This window comes from Lepisosteus platostomus, chromosome 19 (assembly GCF_059453375.1).
Source record: "Lepisosteus platostomus isolate fLepPlt1 chromosome 19, fLepPlt1.hap1, whole genome shotgun sequence".
Classification (NCBI taxonomy): domain Eukaryota; kingdom Metazoa; phylum Chordata; class Actinopteri; order Semionotiformes; family Lepisosteidae; genus Lepisosteus; species Lepisosteus platostomus.
The window spans coordinates 14,525,076-14,544,054 of record NC_142629.1 but is presented as its reverse complement, the minus strand read 5'-3'; the positions used below and the strand labels follow the sequence as shown (position 1 = coordinate 14,544,054).

Here is an 18,979-nt window from a genome sequence, read left to right as displayed (position 1 = left end):
GAGCATTCAAATTGTATTAAGCAAAAAGATTTGTGCATATTTAATTACTGTACGTGTTCTCGATAGGGAAAGCCAGTATGAAATGATCAAAATGAGAACTAAGATTGAACTGAAATGATTCCCCATTTGAAATGTAGATTTAGAGGAAGTGAAGCTGTCACAGTGTGACAGCAAACTGTCAGTAATTGAAGGTTTAACACCCACTATCTAAGGTAAAAAACAAAACCGCTTTAGACAAATGTTTTATTTCCGCTGTTTTTTATAATCAACTGCCGCTCTGCTTAAGTCTGTCACAAAACACATCACACAGACACAATCCACACAAATTTAATCACAAGACAATTACAGTGAGGTTTACAGTGGCAGTAATGATATTACAAACCACATGTACATATGTCCTCTTCTTCGAATGAGATAGTTTATAGAATATTTACTCCTATTGGAAACTGAGAGCTCCACCGAGTGAACCAAGGTACAGTGCTGTAGTGCTCAGATGTTAAGAAACCTAGGAAAACAGTCATTGTCAACAAGTAACAGCTAAGACACTGTACAGGTACTGCACATAGTAAGAGAGGAAAGAGGGCAGAGAGACTCATCTCAACTTTTTACAGACTTTGCACCAATTGGCATGGCAGGGCCGTGTGTGGGAACAGAGAAACAACACAGCTGAAAAAAAGAGGAGGACTTTGAATGCACATCCATACATGAGAGGTTACAGCAGGGAGCTGCATCAGGGTATGATCTGCAAAGGGACCAGCAGGGGTTAATCCCAGTGCAACATGCTCTTTAATCAATGCATTGCAGTGCTGTGTGGATGGTTAACTGAACACAAAGGCCTCTGCTCAGTGGGGTTCCCCCGTGTGCATTTAAGTGTGAATGCCGTCCAGTCACTTTTCCACTCCCGCAGAGGTCAGAGGTCAGAGGTCAGAGGCCAGAGGCCAGAGGCGTCACACGGGGGTTCCCTCCTGGCGCTGCTGACTCTCCAGCTGTCTGAAGTAATCCTTGGTGAAGTGGACTTTCCTGTGCAGGTCGATGAGGGGCTCCTCGCCCGTCGGCCGGCCCTCCTTCTCTCTCCGCGCCATGATCATGGCCCGCAGGAGAGGCGGGTACAGCACGTATCGCTCGCGGGGGTCCGGCGCGGCCGTGAAGCGCTTAAACTCCTCTTCCTCGTGTTTGGGCACCAGACGCCAGTCGTGGTACATCACTTTGTCTATCTCTTTCACTTTCTCCTCCGTCTCCCCTACAGAGGAAAATAACAGAACGCACACTCTGAATGTAAAACGAAGCAGAATGCAGTATCACTGCCTACCACCTCCACAGGGCACAAGAGAGGCTTCCTGATGTTGCGATATTCCTCTCACATCGCGTCCAGCTCTGGAAGGTAAAAGTTCTGTTTTACAGCTCTTACTCTTAAGAATCCATTTCTAAGCATGCCAGCTATGCCTCTTAAACTTGAAATTTGTTAGATCAATTTTGTGACGACAACCTGGAAATACTGCAGCCATCAAGAATCAGAATTGATCTCTCACTCCATCCTAACTAAAACAAAATTACTTATTCAACTGCAAAAACCAGGTCACCACTGACCTCAGGATTAACTCTACCAAACAGATAAAATGAGGTGCCTGATTTTGTAGAGTCTTGTCGGCAACTTGTCAAATATCCCCTTTGCACCCGCATTGCGCTTAATAAGCTACCTGTACCTCCATTCTAAAGAGTTGTGACCAAGGCATGGACCGGTTATGAGTAGAAATCACTGCAGGTAAAAAAAGAACCACAGAAGAAGTAAACTTACCTTTAAAGGTCAGAATGCCCCATGCCTTTCCATGGTCCATATTCTGTGTTGTTTGAAAAGGAGAGAAATATTATACATCCTATTAAACAATATGTTATGTTTATTATATTAGTTAATAATAGCTCTTTGATGGGACAGAAGTTACAGGACCACTGAGACCCCCAATGACTCCCAAGTTACGAACGTTCTTCAGGATGCACAGCCTTTGCTGGCTGAAGTTAACTGAAGCGAAAACATCTTTCAGGGGTTGGCGGCTACTGAGATGCCCTCACCAAATGCAATTATTTGTTTGCAATACGAATTTGCAGTGTTCTTTTCATGCTCAATAATGGGGCCCGGTTGCATTCTGCAATTTTCTATCTTATCTATCTATTTTTTTCAATCTTAGGTTCTCCCGTGCAGTTCTGGTACAATATTTGTTTTGAAAAAGCCTATCATCTGTCCTGGTTCATACATTTCCCCCAAGTCACAAGCTGCTGATGACTTAATAGATGTAAAAAGCATCATAGCTCATGAGGACTAGACCTGGGAGCATTACATTTAACACCACTTGAACAGTAAAATTAAACATCAGTGCTCTATCGCTGCCTGCACTGTACTCCGTGGTATTTACGCAAAACAAAATCTACTTGTGTCAGTGGTGGGATCGCTGGCTGTCACCCATTACCGACCTCAGCGGTGTAGTCCACCTTGACCTTGGTGACCTGCCAGTAGCAGGGCTCCTGGTGCTCACTCAGCCAGGACTTCCGGGTGAACAGACGCCCTATGCCGAACAACCTCAGGCCGGACAGCAGGGAGAAGAGGCGGGTCTCGCGCCGCACGTCCTCCCAGGCCAGCACTGGCAGCTGCTTGCCCGTGTAAGGCCGCGTCATGGTCTTGTAATCGAGGGCGTAGCGCTGGGAGTCCCGCGGCCTCTCCTTCAGCGCTCGGTACTCCCGGATCTTCCGGGCCATCTCGGCGATTGGCCTTAAGCGTTTCTTCCGTGTCATCCTGAAACAAAACCCACTAGCTTTTACGGTGGAGCGGCTCAGGGTGTTGTGGAACAGTGGAAAACATGACCTAAAAATGCATGATCCCATTCAGATCATTTAAACGGACCTTCTGTAGCACTCAGAAGGAGTAATGCATTCGAACAGCACTCGCTTCTGTCGGAGAAAACCATTCTGCACTCAAAGCCAAGCCCAGTTCATTATGTCTGGATGACTTCATGATGGATTTAACCAATTCATATATCTCCTGTACCTGTCCCAGGGATTATAGCTACTTGTATGTGTGCAAACTCATCAACTGTATTCCAGAGTGGCACAATTTCAGAAAAATGCACTCTGGACTCCTACTGAGCGTTGTTGCTGCTAGCTGTGCACCGGTGACAGCACCGACCAAGCCATCAACAGACTCGCCACGAAACTGAAGTGCTCTTGTGACACAGATTTGTACTCCGACGCATTGTTGTTGCCAAATGGCAGGATCTAATGAAAAGAGTGGGACAAGCCAAACACGATGTCTGGACCTGGCATTAAGGGGTATTTAAACAGAAAACACGTGTCATCTAATTCCAAGTCAGAGGGATTTTCAGTGCTCGTTAGACCTACATTGAAAACGAGAGATCACAAACCGGCTGTTCAAAGTCACTTCTAAATCACGTTTAACTCACGTTTTTTTTTTTCGTTTGACCTTTTTACATTTTGTCAGACACTATTCAGTTATATTAATACATTTATGCAAAAACACGTGGGAAAAGCAGTGTGGTATAAGAATGCTCTCGGGTTATTTTTCAAAACGTCATCTACCCCTCATTTCCCCTCTCACAAGCACTTAATAAAAAATGCTTATGTTAAGGTATACGAAATTCTATAACCCGTATTCATTATAATTATTTTTTACGTTTTAGAATAACAGCATATAATTTTCAGCAATGAAAGACACCTCTAACCTTTTTTTCTGCAGTTAACCTCAGCCACAACGTAACTTCCTTTGACCGTTCCAGCACCCAATTTCTTCCGTCAACGTTTACATTTCGTAACATGGTTCCGACTGGAGCGCTATCATGTGAATTGGTGGAGACATCGGAGGGCTTTGTCTCGTATTCAAAACAGCAGTTCAGCACACTATTTAGAAAAAAAGTGTTTAATGTCATTTGTGGTGAAGTCGCAGTTTTCAGCACTGAGACCACAGAGATCAAGCCCTAGTATCCTGGTATCGTCTAGGTTAATGAGTACTTTAAACGCTGAAAATGGTTTAAATGTTTAAGTGGTGTACCGTATGTGTGCACTTACCAGCACGAATCGTGGTTTACTTCAGTTATATTTGAAGAGACATCGATACTGGCATACCATTATATATAACAACTTTAAAGTGCATTTGAACAGCCTCCCGTGATTCGGAACAAATGCGTATTTTTAAACCTAATTTAAAATAGATATTTGCACATACACATTTGCTAAAAGAATAATAAAAATATCGAGGACTGTATGAAATGCTAGTCTAGCAGCTTTTAATAGCCATTTTAAACGTGAAAGCAGCATAGTTCAGAAAAAAATGCCGAGGTTAAAAAGATGTCCCTACTTTTGAAGAGGGCGAAGACCTGGGAAATATCGGAGTCTGAAGCTGAAAGCGACTCGGAGACCCAGGGCCGGCGTACGTGCGCCTGTAGCTCCGAGAGCCAAGAAAAAGTGCCACCAAGCGTTGACCAGACGAGCACTGAACAGACGGAGGACTGTAATAAAAATGTTGAGATTCTGCCAGTTTGCACGGAGCAGGCAGGGGCGGAAAAACTCACGCTGGCACCCCCAGCCGCCGATGGCCCTGGTACCCCGAGCCCCGGCAAGAGAAGACGGCGAACTCGGGAGGAGGTAGAAGCCGACAGAGTCCGTGCTGGGTGCGTGAGAGAAGCCAGGGAGCAGCTGAAGAAAGAAAGACTTCAGAGAAAAGAACAGAGAAAACTCGAGCAGCAGAGGAGAAAAGAGGCGGCCGAGCGACTCAAATGCTACCGTCCCGAACACTGTTTGAAATATTTGACTGTCTGCATAGATCCAGGTACGCGGGGTTATCAATGAGAACTACCTTTTAAAAACCTACGGGGTGGCGGGCGAGAAACGGTACATTGGGGACCAACAGCTTAGTGTAAGCCATATTACTGTAGGTAGGTGCAAAACGTACTCCCAGTTTTTACTTTCTCGGCAAGTAGGTAGCATCTTAATTTCTCCGTACGGCCGTCAGCTTTACATTAGAAACTCCAGCTAGATAGTGACACAGCGCCGTTTTAATAACGGCTGTTCATCGGGGATAGGGTCGTCAGCATGTGCCTGACTGGGTCTGCGTTGTTTTCCAGCTAACTCTTGGACCGTACAGTGAGCGACTCTTGAGCAGGCCTCCTGTCGGTGATATCATTTCCATCAGATAAATGAAAGTCTGAATGGAATCATTGACTTGTCACAAGATGGAGGAAGAGCTCCAGCTGGGGCCTCCCTGTGCACGCTCTCATGTTGAAGTTTGGCCTTGCAGCTGTCCTCCAGGATGAGGGCTCTGACCTACTGCTGGGGACCGTGGAGGCTCTGGGGTGGAGGATTATCATTGAGGAGCAGCCTGTTAGCCACAGCATCAGCTGGAAGAGAGACCTGCCCCAGGTAACACACTCGAGTCGGGCTGGGCACTCAAACTAGTTTCTGTTCAAAAACTTTCATGAAAATTAGCAGACCGGAGTGGATTTCCAGGTCTTTCGTGTTCTGTACCACAGCCCTCATAGGTTTCGTCATGCGGAAGGCCATAATGGTGTGGATAATCCTTTGAATCTTTCTGGCTGGTCTGCTCTGCAGGTTGAGGAGGATGAGGCGAGCCCAGTGACAGAGGAGCAGGTTCTGATGGTGGTGACACTGAGTGATTTCCTCGACATGGTGGTCGCCATTAAAAAGGTGGGCATCACAGGGTTCTGTTCGTCAACATTGGCAAGACACCATGAGGTCTCTCCTACAGTATGCCATGGTGCTGAGCTGGCACTGTTGTCCTTCAGTGTGGTCTTCATTTCACATTCAGGTTAAACCATTGGTGGACATTCTCAATAAAACCTGTAAGGAGAGAAATGGATCTGCCAGTAGGCTTGTCAGATGAATTATCCCTGCATTTGTGTGCACTTTTAGCACACAAGAGGAAATCCATGGATCCCAAAACAGTACAGTAAAGCATTTAGCCTGACAGACATTGAATGAATGCAATGTCTTAGGTGCATTAAACGAACAATATGGCTTTTCTACATTGCACCTCTTTTTAATAGATTTCTTGAATTCTCCCTTGGGAAAAATAAATGCCAATCTCCTGCAGAAGGTGGATGTCACTCAGTAAGTGTTTAGAAACAATAAGTAAGATCTAAAATGTGTTGGGAGTAGATGAAAGCATTAGTCAGTCGAGTCCTCCTCATTGACTGAGACAATTATCATAGTTACGATGTAGTTTTTTATTTCAAAGGTAAAGGCAAAGAGGTCCCTAATTTGGCAACTTCCTCAGCTCATTTTTTTTTCAATCTATCTACCTTACCCAAGCTGATGTTTTTTCAGAGATATTTGCTACATTAGTGGAGTTATGTCTTTAGGAGCTCATGCTACACAGTAGCACAGAAAGTTTTATCCTGGAAACAGAGGGTTTTAACATAAACATTTCTCCTGGTGCAGGGACAGGACAGGACTGGCGAAGAAGCCCCACCAGGCTCCTTGTATACCCAGCTGTGTGAGTTTCTTGAGGGACACCCAGAGAAGGTGGTCACGCTGGCAGTGATTGGCCCCAACCCTAACAGCTGGTAAATGTTACGTGCACATTTTGTGAGCTCAGATACATGTTTCCCTTCAAATATTTGCATAACTGCAAAAGAACTGAAACTGTGTGATTCTCTCACTGTATTTGTACAGTACAAGGGGTGTTAGGCTCTGAGGTGCAAGATTATAAGTTTCCTTCAGCTTTGTTGGATTTCAGCTCTTTACCCAAAGGGTTGTTGGAGTATGGAACAACACACATACACCATCTACCTCATTGTAATTTTATTTATTGCAGTCATTGTTTACATTCGAACTGTTCACTTGTTTACTTGTACAGTGTCTACTCTTTGTTTGTATATTGTCTTGATGCACTGTCTGCACTTTGTGTTTTACACTTTTTTAACAATTGAGAGACTTTCTGTAAGTACGAATTCCATTGTACCGGTTACATATGGCAATAAAGTTCGAGTTCCATGCAGGAACCCAGGACCCCCCAAAAAGCTACCCAGCCAAGTTGTTGAAGCCTATACCGTGGCTTCTTTCAAGAATCAACTGGATGAGATGTTTGGATCAATTACCTACTATTGACCAAATGGGCTACATTGGTCAACAAGCTTCCTTTTGCTTGTTAATTTACAGAATGGCATATCAGTATCCTTGGGTCATAGATGGAAAATATCCTGTTGTTTCCTAGCAGCGTGATTCATTTTAGGCTTGCGATCTGCAGGCTTTTGTATATAAAATGCTGCTGAAACAGGAAAACAGGAAAACTCTCCATCTGTCAGTGCAAATTTCCCTAAAATTCAGATGAAAGTGATGATACAGTCCTTGGTGACATCTTAGAAAATCTTATCAAGCCTGAAATTACTAAAATCTTTGTGCAATAGAATATTTCTCATCTCTGCGATTGCCTGGAGACCAGGAGCACCCAGTGTCGGAATGGCACGACTGCCAAGATTGTGAGTTCTTGGCTTCCTTCTTTTGTCCAGGACTCTCCGGGGAAGAGAGAGAAGGGACAGGAGCATGGGATCAGACCTGGCACTGAAAGAGCTTGATATAGAAGAGGTAAGTAAATCTCAGCTGGATTTCAGATCGGTACAAAACCAAAGGTGCTTGCCTGTTACGTGTGTAATGTCAAAAGACGTTTTCAGCTGCTCGTCTTGTGACGATGCTCAGTTCTTGGTTATGTGGATTTTACTTCCTCTCCCAGTGGTTCTAGGGGTTTTCTCTTGGTGCCACCCAGAGCAATTATTTCACTATTTCTTATGTTATTAGTTCATAACAACATGAGGATGGCTTAAAACAGTAGGCCTTTTGTCTCATCTAGCACATTTGATAGTTCACAATTAACTGACCTACAGATCTTGTCCAGCCCTTTCTTGAAATAAATCATGGTGATGGTTTCATAACATGGCTGGGCAGCTTGTTCCAGACTCCCACAACCCTTTTGGAAAAGACGTGCCTCCTGTTCTTGTTTCCCTCCTTTTCTTTGTGCTACCTAAGTCAGTCAGTGTCACTAAATTGTGCCTGGCATGCGATGAGCAGTTGTCCTTTCAGGATGTGCCTGCTTTGAACCTAACCAGGAATAAGTGGCATTCAGATCAGGGATGGACATTGGACCAGGACGTCTTGAAAGTCCTGTGAAGGCTGATGGATCTTCCATTTTCCCGTAGGCACTGGTGTTCCTGCAGCTTCACAGGAACATCTCTGTGATGTTCCTGCCCAGTTGGGATGAGCTCTGTGACCACATGTGCGCTGTGACTAGGGCCCTGGCTAAACGCCCCTTCAAGTAGGTTCTGTGATCCCTGGAATCATGGTTTCCTGGAATCCTTTCTCCGTGTTTTTTATTAGCTGTGGGTAAGCGTGTGGAGCAGCGCTTAGGACTCTGGACTTGGAACTGGGAGGTTGTGGGTTTCAATCCCGGGTGAGATGCTGCAGTTGTACATTTGAGCAAAGTACTTCATCTGAATTCTTCCAGTAAAATACCCAGCTGTGGAAATGGGTGCAAATGTAAGTCGCTTTAGATAAAAGTGTCAACCAAATAAATATATAGCTCTGTGCCTTTTATAGTAGTAATTCAATCTTGTTGTAGATATATTATTGGCAAAATAAATACATCCATTGCATCAAAATGTATGCTTTGGCTGAAGATTGCTTGCATGGTTGCAGAAATCAAGGAATTATCCCAACTAACAGATTTGAAGTATAGGTGGCAACGGTGGTTTGTGCCAGACATGGTATGAATAGTCAAATAGAATAACATACAAAACATTTTGTCCTCAGAGGTGGTCTTTAAGCCTTTAGGCTTGTCAGGTTGTGAGCTAATTCAGGAAAGCCCAACTCAAAAGCTGCTATTCAGTAGGTGTTTTTAGGTATCTAAATCTTCATTAGAGCAAGGTAAGGCTCAGCTTGCCCAATGAAGCAATTAATGTGTGCAGTTGGGTAATTAAGTGATCAGGTGAAGGAAAAAACCTCCTGGCCTTCCAGGACTTGAATTGTGTGCCCCTGAGCTACCTGAGCCCTGAATTAGTTAGGAGGCAACACGCAACCTGCGTACAGCACGTTCACCCAGCAGTCAGGTCCTCTGCTGCCCACCGGCCCAGCCCTGAGGAAGCCATGCCCTGTGCTTGTGTGTGTGCAGGCAGCTGACTGAGGGAGTGGAGCTGCCCTTCTGCCCAGACGGCGCGTGGGCAGGGGGGGTCCGCGTGGGGCAGGACGGCGCAGGGCTGCGCCAGGTGTGGACCAGGCAGATCCAGCAGCTGAACCGGGTGAGCCCGGCCGTCGCGGCGGCCGTGTCTGCCGCCCACCCCTCGCCCCAGCAGCTGCTGAAGGTAACCGCGGCGACGCGCGGCGCCTGGCGGGGGGGGGGGGGGGGGGCTGTGTGTTGGCCAACGTCGGCGTGTTTTCAAGGGGAACTGCCGGCGCACTTTTTCTCTTTCAGGGTTGGGAAGAATCGGCGCCGGTGAGCGCATTTCAAACCAGCGAAAGTAAAATGTGCACAGTAACTTGTAAAACCTCCAATTTACCCCCACAAAATTGATGACATTTCCAGGTGTGTGCACATTTTCTGCAATTAAGAATGAAGCAACTAAACTTCCAGTGACATGACGCGGCACTATTACATTGTAAACAAGCAGGCTTGTGAATCCATCTCTTTTAATCCAATAGAAATACTGCTCTTGACTTTGGAGACAAATTTTTGCTGACAAATACCACTTGTTAACTCCGCATGCAGATCACGTTGGGACACATCTGTGGCAAAATGTGTGCGGCGCAACCTGTACTTGTTTGCTCATACATCGCATTACGTGAGTCATTACGGGGGCTACCGAGCAGGAGGGGCCACTTCAGATCGCAATTCGGGCGAACTCTCGCTCTCGCCCGTGGCCAGACCAGGGGTTTGCCACAACACGGTGGTTCGTGGGGAAACAAGTGCCCGATTTTTGCTTCATTTGGAACTGATACAATTTTCTGATGCCGTCAGTGAATTTATTTTGTTACCAAGGTTTAATAAGAGGTCTGAGAAATTGGGACTGCAGTTCCGCCTTTACCCATGTTAATATTGCAAGGTGGCATAGTGGTTAGCATTGCACTGGGTCGCCCTGGGTTCAATTCCAGACCTGAGGCGCTATTTGTGTAGTGTTTGAATGTTTTCTCCGTTGCATGGGTTTCCTCCGGGTGCTCTGGTTTCCGCCCACATTTCCAAGACATACTGGTAGGTTAATTGGTTTCTGGGAAAATTGGCCCTTGTGTCAGTGTGTGCGCACATTTGTGTCCATATGAGCCCTGTGATGGACTGGCGTCCCATCTGGGGTGTATCCTGGCTCGCTCGCCGGGACAGGCTCCAGTGTCTCTTGTATTGGATAAGGAGGTTGGAAAAATGGATGGATGAATAATATTGATATTTATCAGGGCTCTCCGATTACGAGAGGGCTCTACGAGAGGATATTATTCAGCAGGTAGAAAAGCCTTGAAGGAGCAGAGCACAGCGCGGGGAAGTTAGTCTTTGATGGCTGGAAACAGGAATGGCTTGCCCTATCGAGCCGCTTCCTTCCGCGCGGATGGAGTTGGGCAAAATCCCCAAACCCAAGAGCGGATCCCACTTCCCCTGACGCCACCCTTGTTGTGTCGCTGGTCCAGGCCTATCGGGAGAAGGATTCGGAGCAGGAGAGGAAGGCCCTCCTGTCGGATCTCACCGTCAGGAACGGCGACCGGGCGAGGCGCGTGGGTCCCGAGATCTCCAACAGGGTGTACCGCTACCTGCACGCCGACAACCCCCACCTCGTGCTGGACTGAGGAGGCGCTCGGCTGCTTCGGATCCACGCGGGCGCCGCGGTTCCTGAAACAAAGTCTCTCCGAGGTTCCCGGTAGGACCCCAGATCCAATGCTCCTCTTTTGGATACTAAAGAAACAGGAATTTGTTCATTTGTTTACTGTACTGCTTTCTATGCCAGTATAATTTCGACAGAGGTAACCTTTATTTAACATCTACTGTGGTAATGTTGGATATCAAGTTGAACATCACACACACACACACGGGTTGTTTGTTTTTTTTAAATCTTTTGTACAAGTTATTTTTACGATACTTAAATGTGCCTTAGTAACCGTAACTAAGTAACTGTGTGTCCAGGTCTGCCATGCAATTTTTGAAAACCTTACTCCAGACAACCCCCCCCCACCCCAATACTAGTGTCAAGCGTTTAAGGAACTGAGGATTATGAAAAGTTAATAAAGATGAATGTAAAATGCAGCTGCTTTGTTGTTGGATGCAACCTTGAAGAAGCTGAGCAGTTCTTTTCCTGTCTGAGGTTTGAATCAAAGGGACGTGCAACTGCAACAAAGCACACATGTTTGCAAACAACTAGGATTTGTAATCAGCCTAGCCTTTCATTCACTCTGATTAAAGTGTACTAAATCACTCTCCCCATGGTACCTGGCTTTAACATTCTTGGTTTAAACCTGTGAAACGTGCGGGTGATGTACTGAAGGCCCACCGATAATGACAGGACTGACACGTACAAGATCAAGACACCACAGCGCTCAGTCTCAACCTCTTTATTTAAAAAAAGGAACAGAAAGGCATTTTAAACTTGTCTTTTGATATTAAACCTTTAATGAATATTCATGCTTCCAGCAACACACAACCCGAGCAAAAAGAGGAAGTGACTAAATACACAATGTGTCGTGTGTAGGAGCAGAAGAGCTTCACCGAAGAACAAAAAAAAAACGTTACAATGAATTTAAAAAAAAGAGAGGAAAAAAATTAAGACATCCCCGTTTCCCCAAATACCCTTTCCCCACCTCAGCTTGAATACAGAATGAAAGAAGCATTGTAAGCTTTGTCCACACCTTAAAAAATATTTGAATGTAACCATACTGATGACTTCAAATCTGTGAGCCCGCGCTTGTGTGGTATTTGTGTAAACGCACGGTCACCAATGAAGACACTGGGGCAAATAAAAAAAAATCAATTGCGCATTTGCAAAAAATTTAAAAGTTACTAAAAGCGCTTGCTTCCCAATGGGCTGATAACGCTACAAATTAACGACAACAGTCATGTCGTTTAGTTCTCTCTCCTTTTCCTGCACGTGAGCCGATGAATCGAGAGGGAGAGGGACTACTGTCCACTACTCGCTGTAAAAACAGGTTTGCTAGAAGTGGAGAAATGTAAGTGGTTCTGTACACCTGGTGAAATAAGACGAGATCCTGATCCTGGTGTAATTGGGGAACCATCAGCATTAAGAGCAGTTCAGGTTCTTCTGAAATTCGCAGTTTGCCCTGATATGGGGGAATTCTTCATTTGCAATACCGGAAATGCAATGCTACTGTAAATGAGAAGTAATTGCTTCAAGCCAAGATCAGGAGTTGATTAGGACCTGCTTCTGAACTGCCTGTATAGGAAGTGGAGGAGAGGATCAGCCCCTGGCTACTTTACTGTAGCCTTACTGTTTATGTGCACTAAGCTATTAGCATGGGGCATTGCTTTGTCTAAAACACACTGAAATGCACATTCAAGCCTGTGGCGCATTTCCCCCGATAACACAGATGAAGTTTTTGACACCTGGGTACATAATACCTGCTAATCTGAGATGCAAATAGGCTTCTGAGTATACGGAAGTGGGGGGAAAAAAAGGAACAGTACATAAAGAAATGTAGCGAATGTTAAATTAGTAATAGACATGTTATACCAATGTTGCTCAGTTACAGTAGGAATGAATAAGCACTTGGGCCCGATCACTGTAAGATAATTACTTTTTGGGTGGCAATCAGTCAGAGCAGGAGAGGGGTATACAAGGCCCAGTAAAATGTAAACAGATGCCAGCATCACAGGACTGTATCTGAACCCATTTTAATGACTTCCGTGGCGACATAAGTCCAACTTTAAAGTGGACCCTAGATTTGTGCTGGATGTATATTAGAATGCACAGCTCCAAAGCATCAATGTAGAGAATATATCCTGGAGCCAGTATATTCCCATGAGACAGTGACCCAGCTAAGAAAGTTAGCTGGGCCCTAGATGTATAGTTTTACCAGTAACAGCGTGGATAGGCAGCGAACACCCTTACCAGTGGACAGTGGAATGGTCCATCTCGCCATACTGAGGGAAGTGCTTACACGTGGGTCTATTCTTTGAATTCCAGTGAAACAATCCCAATCTCTCCTGCTACTGCAGAGAAAAGGATTCCGCGCCCTTCACAGCCTTTCCCAATTTTGGGAGATCAGGCGTGACAGCTGCTGGAAGCCAAAGGGCCTTCAATTCTGCTTCAGAGAGAATTTCAACATCTTTCTCTGCCCCCTACTTACAAATGGTTGAATTCCCAGAATCCCCATGCGTGCAGTAACATTATGGGACAAGAGACAAGTCTGCACGAACACGTGTACATGCAGAGACCCAGACCTGCGTAAATGACAGCTCATTACCCTGCCCTAACGATCCACTCCTCTCTGCATCGTCTAGAAATGTATGAAATGCAGAACATCAGTTTATAGAAGGACATTTTTTTAAAAAAACAACATGTATATTACAAGCAAAGCATACACTCTGACTTTGTACATATATTTAAACAGGATTTGCCACTGAGGAAAGAAGGATACTTTGTTTCCTATATGGTTTTCTTGATAGATGAACTGCAATAGTATCCAGACAAGAATCTGTAAGAACGCCACTGCATCAGTTTTTCTGCTATGTGTGGTACCTACACTGTTAATATTTCCCTCACGACAGAATACCCAATTATACAGAAAGTTGATATCTTGGATTAAAACACGTGATGATTATATTTAATAAATTGCTACATTACAAAATACCACCATTTTTTTTTACAAAGGAAATTATAAGCAATATAACTCATTCTCCTTCACCTGGCATTAAAAAAGTCAAGATTTTTTGTTCAATCTACACTGCAGCACAAAATTATAACTTGGGATCCCACCTCCATTGAATTTGGAGTGTATCATGTCATTGTGCACATTAAAATTGTTACCAATTAAAGACATACAATTATTTGTGCACTAAACATGGAAGCAACATGGAAGATGTAGGGTTTTTAATTCTAAAATATATGAATTTCGTACTATAGAATAAAACAATTTCATCATATTAAAAGTGCTAGTGTTTATTTTTAAGTTATGTTTCCTTTAAAGCGAAAACTTCCTATTTTAATTTTGAAGCATAGATTGCGTTCATGATTGTGAAAACACGATAAAGCCATCAGCATAAATAAAACGGACCTCTCCTTAAAACCTTTAGGACTCACATTTGCAGGAACTAAGATCTGTTTAAAAACCACAGCTCAAGTTCAGAAAGAGTAAGGATATTCTCTAGATCTCTCGCATCCTTCTGTTTACATGCAGTATATGAGGTGTGAGCTCTGCAAACTGCTACGGGTGTTAACCTGGATAGAGAATTATTACATTTTCACTTTTGTGTAACCGTATACATAATGCAGATAGGTTCTTGGGAAAAAAGGCTATTTAGTTTCGTAGGAGCCAGGAGAAAAAAAAAAAGACTTCAACTCAAAATTGCAAGCACCTGCCGTACTGCAGAATTACAATATTTTGCTATACCTAAACACCTTCTTGGATCCAGTCTTCCTAGAGCCTTACAACGCATCCCAGAGCACTATTGTTGGGATGTTTTCTTTGCCGAGGTTAAAGCATTTGCACAGAAAATGTCACATACCCTAAAAAGCGGAATTTAAAATCCTTCCGGAAATGTCGTTTCTCTGTTGGAGTAATTTAAAAACCCTTTTCTTATTTAAAAAAAAAGAGGTTTGGGCTTTTTTGTCGAGATACAATGCAGTGATGCATAGGCTGAAGGAGACCTGATCACGTTGCTTATTCTGGAAAGAAAGAGCCACCCAACCCAGCATCAAGATGCTACAGATTACAGTCCCATATCTGCCATTCGTACACAAGAAAAAATATACTGAAGAATCAGGCACTCCAATTAAAATTCTATATGCACCTGATAAACTCTGGGATATCCACGCTAAGCAGTTACCCACTGGTATCTTCTCTCAGCACATCCACAATTATTTACTCTTATAATCCTCTTTAATAAAGATCTATTAAATGTTCTGGCTCAGAGCAGATTTCTGCTCCTACATGTGGTCTGCAGTTGAACGGGTTTAATCTGGGAACCTCTGCCATTCATTCTTTTTGTCTGGATACTGGAAAGATAAAACACAGGCAGGGCCAAAAAAATAAAATAAAACAGCTTTCGGTAGGTTGCCACAGACTGAAAGTGCTTCCTTTAATCCCATCCATCCACTTTCTAAACCTCAAAGGAATGCGGCAGCCTATCCCAGCATGCAACAGGCACAAGGGGGGGGATACCAGTCCATCACAGGACGCACACCAGGGCCTGTTTTTTCCAGAAGCCAATGAACCTACCAGTAAGTCTTTGGACTGTGGGAGGAAACCCATGTGAACACGGGGAGAATATACAAACTCCATACAGATAGCACCCCAGGAATCGAACCCAGTGCCAAGCATAGCAAAGCAGCAAAAAGTTAACCACAGGACCACCATGCCATTCCTTTCGGAATAAGATTCAGAATAAAAATACTTCCTACAGTTGGATCCAATTGCATTGGAGGAGACTTTAAGCAAGAGTTACATGTTTCAACCCTTGACAGGCGAGCCAAATCACTCCGTCAGTAAAGATGTCTTTGCTGGAACTGGTATGGCTGTAAGGCCGAATCTATTTGGGAATCTGTTAAATCCCGTGCCCACTCACATCACTCGAGTTTTAAAATGATCATATTAAAATCCAGATAAACAGATAACTAGACTAAACTACAGGTTTATTCCAGGAATGACACTCTTTCAGTTTTCTTTGGGCCACCACACTGGGCGTAGGACTGGCAGGAGTGGATAGCTCTGGTGGGGACAGGGCAGAATATATACTGGATACCAGTACAGGCCCATGCCACATTCTAGGCCGCACCCACATTCGGGGCGATGCAGAACCTCCGCATCCGTGTATAAGGATGGGAAACATGACGAATGTGATGCCGTGGGTGGTGGTGGCGGTGGGGGGAGGTTGGGAGAAGTCAGAGAGCCGTCTTGACGGCCTTGCACCGAGTGGGAGCAGATCTGAACTGAATGTTCTAAAGACACTAAGAAGGAAATCCCCCCCCCCCCCCAAAAAGTCGGCAGTCGGGCTAGAGCAGGCATCAGCGGGGAGGTCCACCTGTGCCGACAGCTGTGCCCGTCCTTTTCGTTTCAGTCCGAGGCCGTGTGGGTGGGGCTGGGGCACGGTGGGGCTCTTCCAGGGCTCTCACGTCCAGCGGCAGCGCTTCCTCTGGCAGGCCTCCGGGTCCGAGGCGCAGCCCTCGGAGTCGCTCCCCGAGGAAGGGAGGGACGCCGAGGAGCTGGAGGGGGTGGCCGGGGAGTCGGGGGTCTCTGGCCCCTCGGGGGCGGCGGCGTTGTTCAGGCTGAGGACCCAGCCCAGCTTGTTGTGCAGGAGGTGGCGCAGGCCCGGGGGCAGGGGCAGCACGCTCAGAGTGTCCACGCAGTCGGGCAGCAGCTGGCGCAGCTTGGCGCAGCACAGGTATTGCAAGGAGGTGGGCGCAAAGCAGGAGCGGATGACCTTCATGCTGCTCTTGGCTGCCGTGGAGCACACCATGGGGTAGAACTTTTTGTTCTGCAGCTGGGTGGCAGCAACACCTGCAAGGGGGACAAGCAGACCAACGGGGATTAAGGGGCTGGACGGGTTCGGCATTGCTACACTCCTGCTTTCAACAACAACCTGGGGGGGGATCACTGGGAAAGCACCGCCACGTCTGAGGCAAACTAAAGTGCAGCAGTCCGTCCGCAACTAACTCCCCAGTCTCTGGAAAGGGTAGCCTTAGGCGATCACAGCAGTGGGCAGGACATCTGAGTTGTGGGGAGGCACGGGTTGCGCAGTTAGTGAGTAAAAGCCTGGAGGACAAGTTAACTTGCAGCAGTTACATGTGATCCGTTTAAACAGAAACCCACCGGTGATGTGAAACCGCATCAAAACTACATCTGCATCAAAAAAAAAACCACTGGCTCATGTGGCTGTGACGCATCCATCCACTTTCTAACTGCTTAGAGCTGGAGCCTATCCCAGCAAGCAGCGGTGGCCGGGACACCCCCCCCCCCCCCCCGGATGGGACTCGGATCCGTCACAGGGCACACACAGCCACAGACACGCACTCGCACCAGGGCAACTTTCCCCACAAGCCAATTAACCTACCAGCGTGTGTTTGGGCGGTAGGAGGAAAGCAGAGCACCCAGAGGAAACCCATGTGACACAGGGAGAACATACCAATTCCATGCAGACAGCACCCCAGGAACTGAACCCAGAGCCCCAGTGCTGAGGGGCATCAGTGCTAACCACTGAGCCACTGTTCCGCCTGCTTTTTCTGATGCTTTAAAAAGAAATTGTCGAGGAAATCGAGAACATGGGGGGAGATTTGAGTAAAATGAACCACATGTGAAGATTTAAAAAACTGGGAGACTCGGGATACATTCCAAAGAGCCTCGTACTCCATTCTTTATCATATGTCATGTTCAAAAGTGTTTCTCAATGCTACCTGTGCTACTAAAATCACCCGGTTGTCAGGGCTTTAAAAAGCACTATGCTGCTCCACTCCGACAAAAGGCTAAACAATACAAATACTGCTTTTCATTTCCTAGAATTAACTTGGTGCTAAACACAAATGTCTGATACACTGCAGGTTGACGAAAGCACTACTGAATTTGCACTTTTGCCTTGTCTGACCTGACAGTGTCCTATGTCCTCGAGTAAAAGCCACACGTGGATCTGGAATACAGACATAGAATACATCCCTGTTCGCAAGTCCTCCGACACCCGGATGCCCACGCAATAGTGCCTGTGCTTTGGTAATCGGTCAAAGAGGATTGGCGATGAAAAGCAGCACTTGCAGTCGCCACTGCGCATTTGCTGGTTTTAAGAGATAATCTGCGCTATCGCATCCCAGAGAGTTTTATCAAACCCAGCGAATGAGCTGCGACACGCTTGAGACAGCAGATTTTGCAGTTTGCCATTATGCAACCAGCCCATTTGGCTTAAATATCCAAAAGGCCTTTTTTAATAGTTGGGTTCAGGTGTCCTCATAGTATTAGCTTCTTGTTAATACTATACTAAATGTGGGACTATTATGTAACATTAGATGGTTAATAAAAGTTAAGGAATAATCACACACTCAATCCTGAAACCTGATTATTTACAAGTAAGTTATAAAATATCCCCTCAGGCTTTAATGGTCAGTAACAAAGTAATACTTTTATGCAGCACAAAAGCATTATAATTATAGTAAATTTCTTTTTTTTTTCTTCTGGGGTGTTGGGATTCCAATCGGAGGGTTCATGGAAAGAATTATATTTTGTAAATCAGGAGATGCCTGCATTATGTGCAGTTTGAGCGTGTGCCAGGACTTGGAACGTTATAGGCAACCTTCGAACTCAACCAGCAACACTGACAAACCCCAACATACTTGAAAACAGGCATGAATCTTCATCTGGAGACTTTTCATATAATAGAGAATCCTCAGTAACTCCACACTCTAAACTGGTGCTAATAGGAGACAGCCAATCACTCTGTGCAGGAATGTATCCTTGTACAGGCAAGCATGACAGACTTTGCCTTGTGGATTTAAAAGGAAAATATTCCCACAAACAGGAGAGAAAGTTTTTTTTCCCGCTAAATTTAAGCTATCCCTTCAGTGGCGAATACCTGATCTGTTTCGCTCCATCAATGAGGAATCCCAGAGGTGAACATTTGCTGTAGTGCTGGAAACTCTCCCTCTTGCCTACAGGCTCCCCTGTTCTCTCTCCTCGTCACTCTCTTTCTGCTCTCTCCTCTAAATACAGTGTCGATCTCGTAGGGCGGCCCCTGTTCCAGACTCAAAAGGTGTTAAAGCATCTGATCATCTCATCTCTGGTC

At 45.4% G+C, this 18,979-nt stretch overlaps 3 protein-coding genes and 1 long non-coding RNA gene across 5 annotated transcripts in view; 2 read left to right on the top strand and 2 right to left on the bottom strand.

The window, feature by feature from the left end:
* Window positions 1-311: 311 nt before the first annotated feature.
* mrps34 (mitochondrial ribosomal protein S34) lies at window positions 312-4,486 on the bottom strand. Of its 2 annotated transcripts, none has more exons than XM_088613140.1 (4): window positions 4,361-4,486; window positions 2,467-2,785; window positions 1,796-1,838; window positions 312-1,240 (listed from the first exon to the last, which is right to left on the bottom strand). In XM_088613140.1, the coding sequence occupies exons 2-4, from the start codon at window positions 2,782-2,784 to the stop codon at window positions 948-950; spliced, it is 654 nt and encodes a 217-aa protein (XP_088469266.1). In that variant the 5' UTR covers window position 2,785; window positions 4,361-4,486; the 3' UTR covers window positions 312-947. The 2 variants fall into 2 exon arrangements, with proteins under 2 accessions (XP_088469266.1, XP_088469265.1); XM_088613139.1 differs by lacking the exon at window positions 4,361-4,486 and adding an exon at window positions 3,729-3,868.
* Window positions 971-2,473, top strand: LOC148645193 (uncharacterized). Its single transcript, XR_015928553.1, has 3 exons — window positions 971-1,102; window positions 1,247-1,381; window positions 1,908-2,473. It is a non-coding gene; the product is annotated as an uncharacterized LOC148645193 (long non-coding RNA).
* eme2 (essential meiotic structure-specific endonuclease subunit 2) overlaps window positions 4,343-18,979 on the top strand; it is a 26,062-nt gene continuing 11,425 nt past the window's right edge. The window contains exons 1-8 of the mRNA XM_088613135.1: window positions 4,343-4,831; window positions 5,300-5,421; window positions 5,611-5,706; window positions 6,460-6,584; window positions 7,530-7,605; window positions 8,214-8,329; window positions 9,182-9,371; window positions 10,681-10,907. Of these exons, the coding sequence (XP_088469261.1) occupies window positions 4,351-4,831; window positions 5,300-5,421; window positions 5,611-5,706; window positions 6,460-6,584; window positions 7,530-7,605; window positions 8,214-8,329; window positions 9,182-9,371; window positions 10,681-10,836 (1,362 nt within the window). The 5' untranslated portion in view covers window positions 4,343-4,350 and the 3' untranslated portion in view covers window positions 10,837-10,907. The remainder of the gene's footprint in view (window positions 4,832-5,299; window positions 5,422-5,610; window positions 5,707-6,459; window positions 6,585-7,529; window positions 7,606-8,213; window positions 8,330-9,181; window positions 9,372-10,680; window positions 10,908-18,979) is intronic.
* Window positions 11,580-18,979, bottom strand: part of LOC148645191 (SPRY domain-containing SOCS box protein 3-like) — a 16,009-nt gene continuing 8,609 nt past the window's right edge. Inside the window, exon 7 of the mRNA XM_088613136.1 lies at window positions 11,580-16,713. Coding sequence (XP_088469262.1) covers window positions 16,325-16,713 — 389 coding nt within the window. The 3' untranslated portion in view covers window positions 11,580-16,324. The remainder of the gene's footprint in view (window positions 16,714-18,979) is intronic.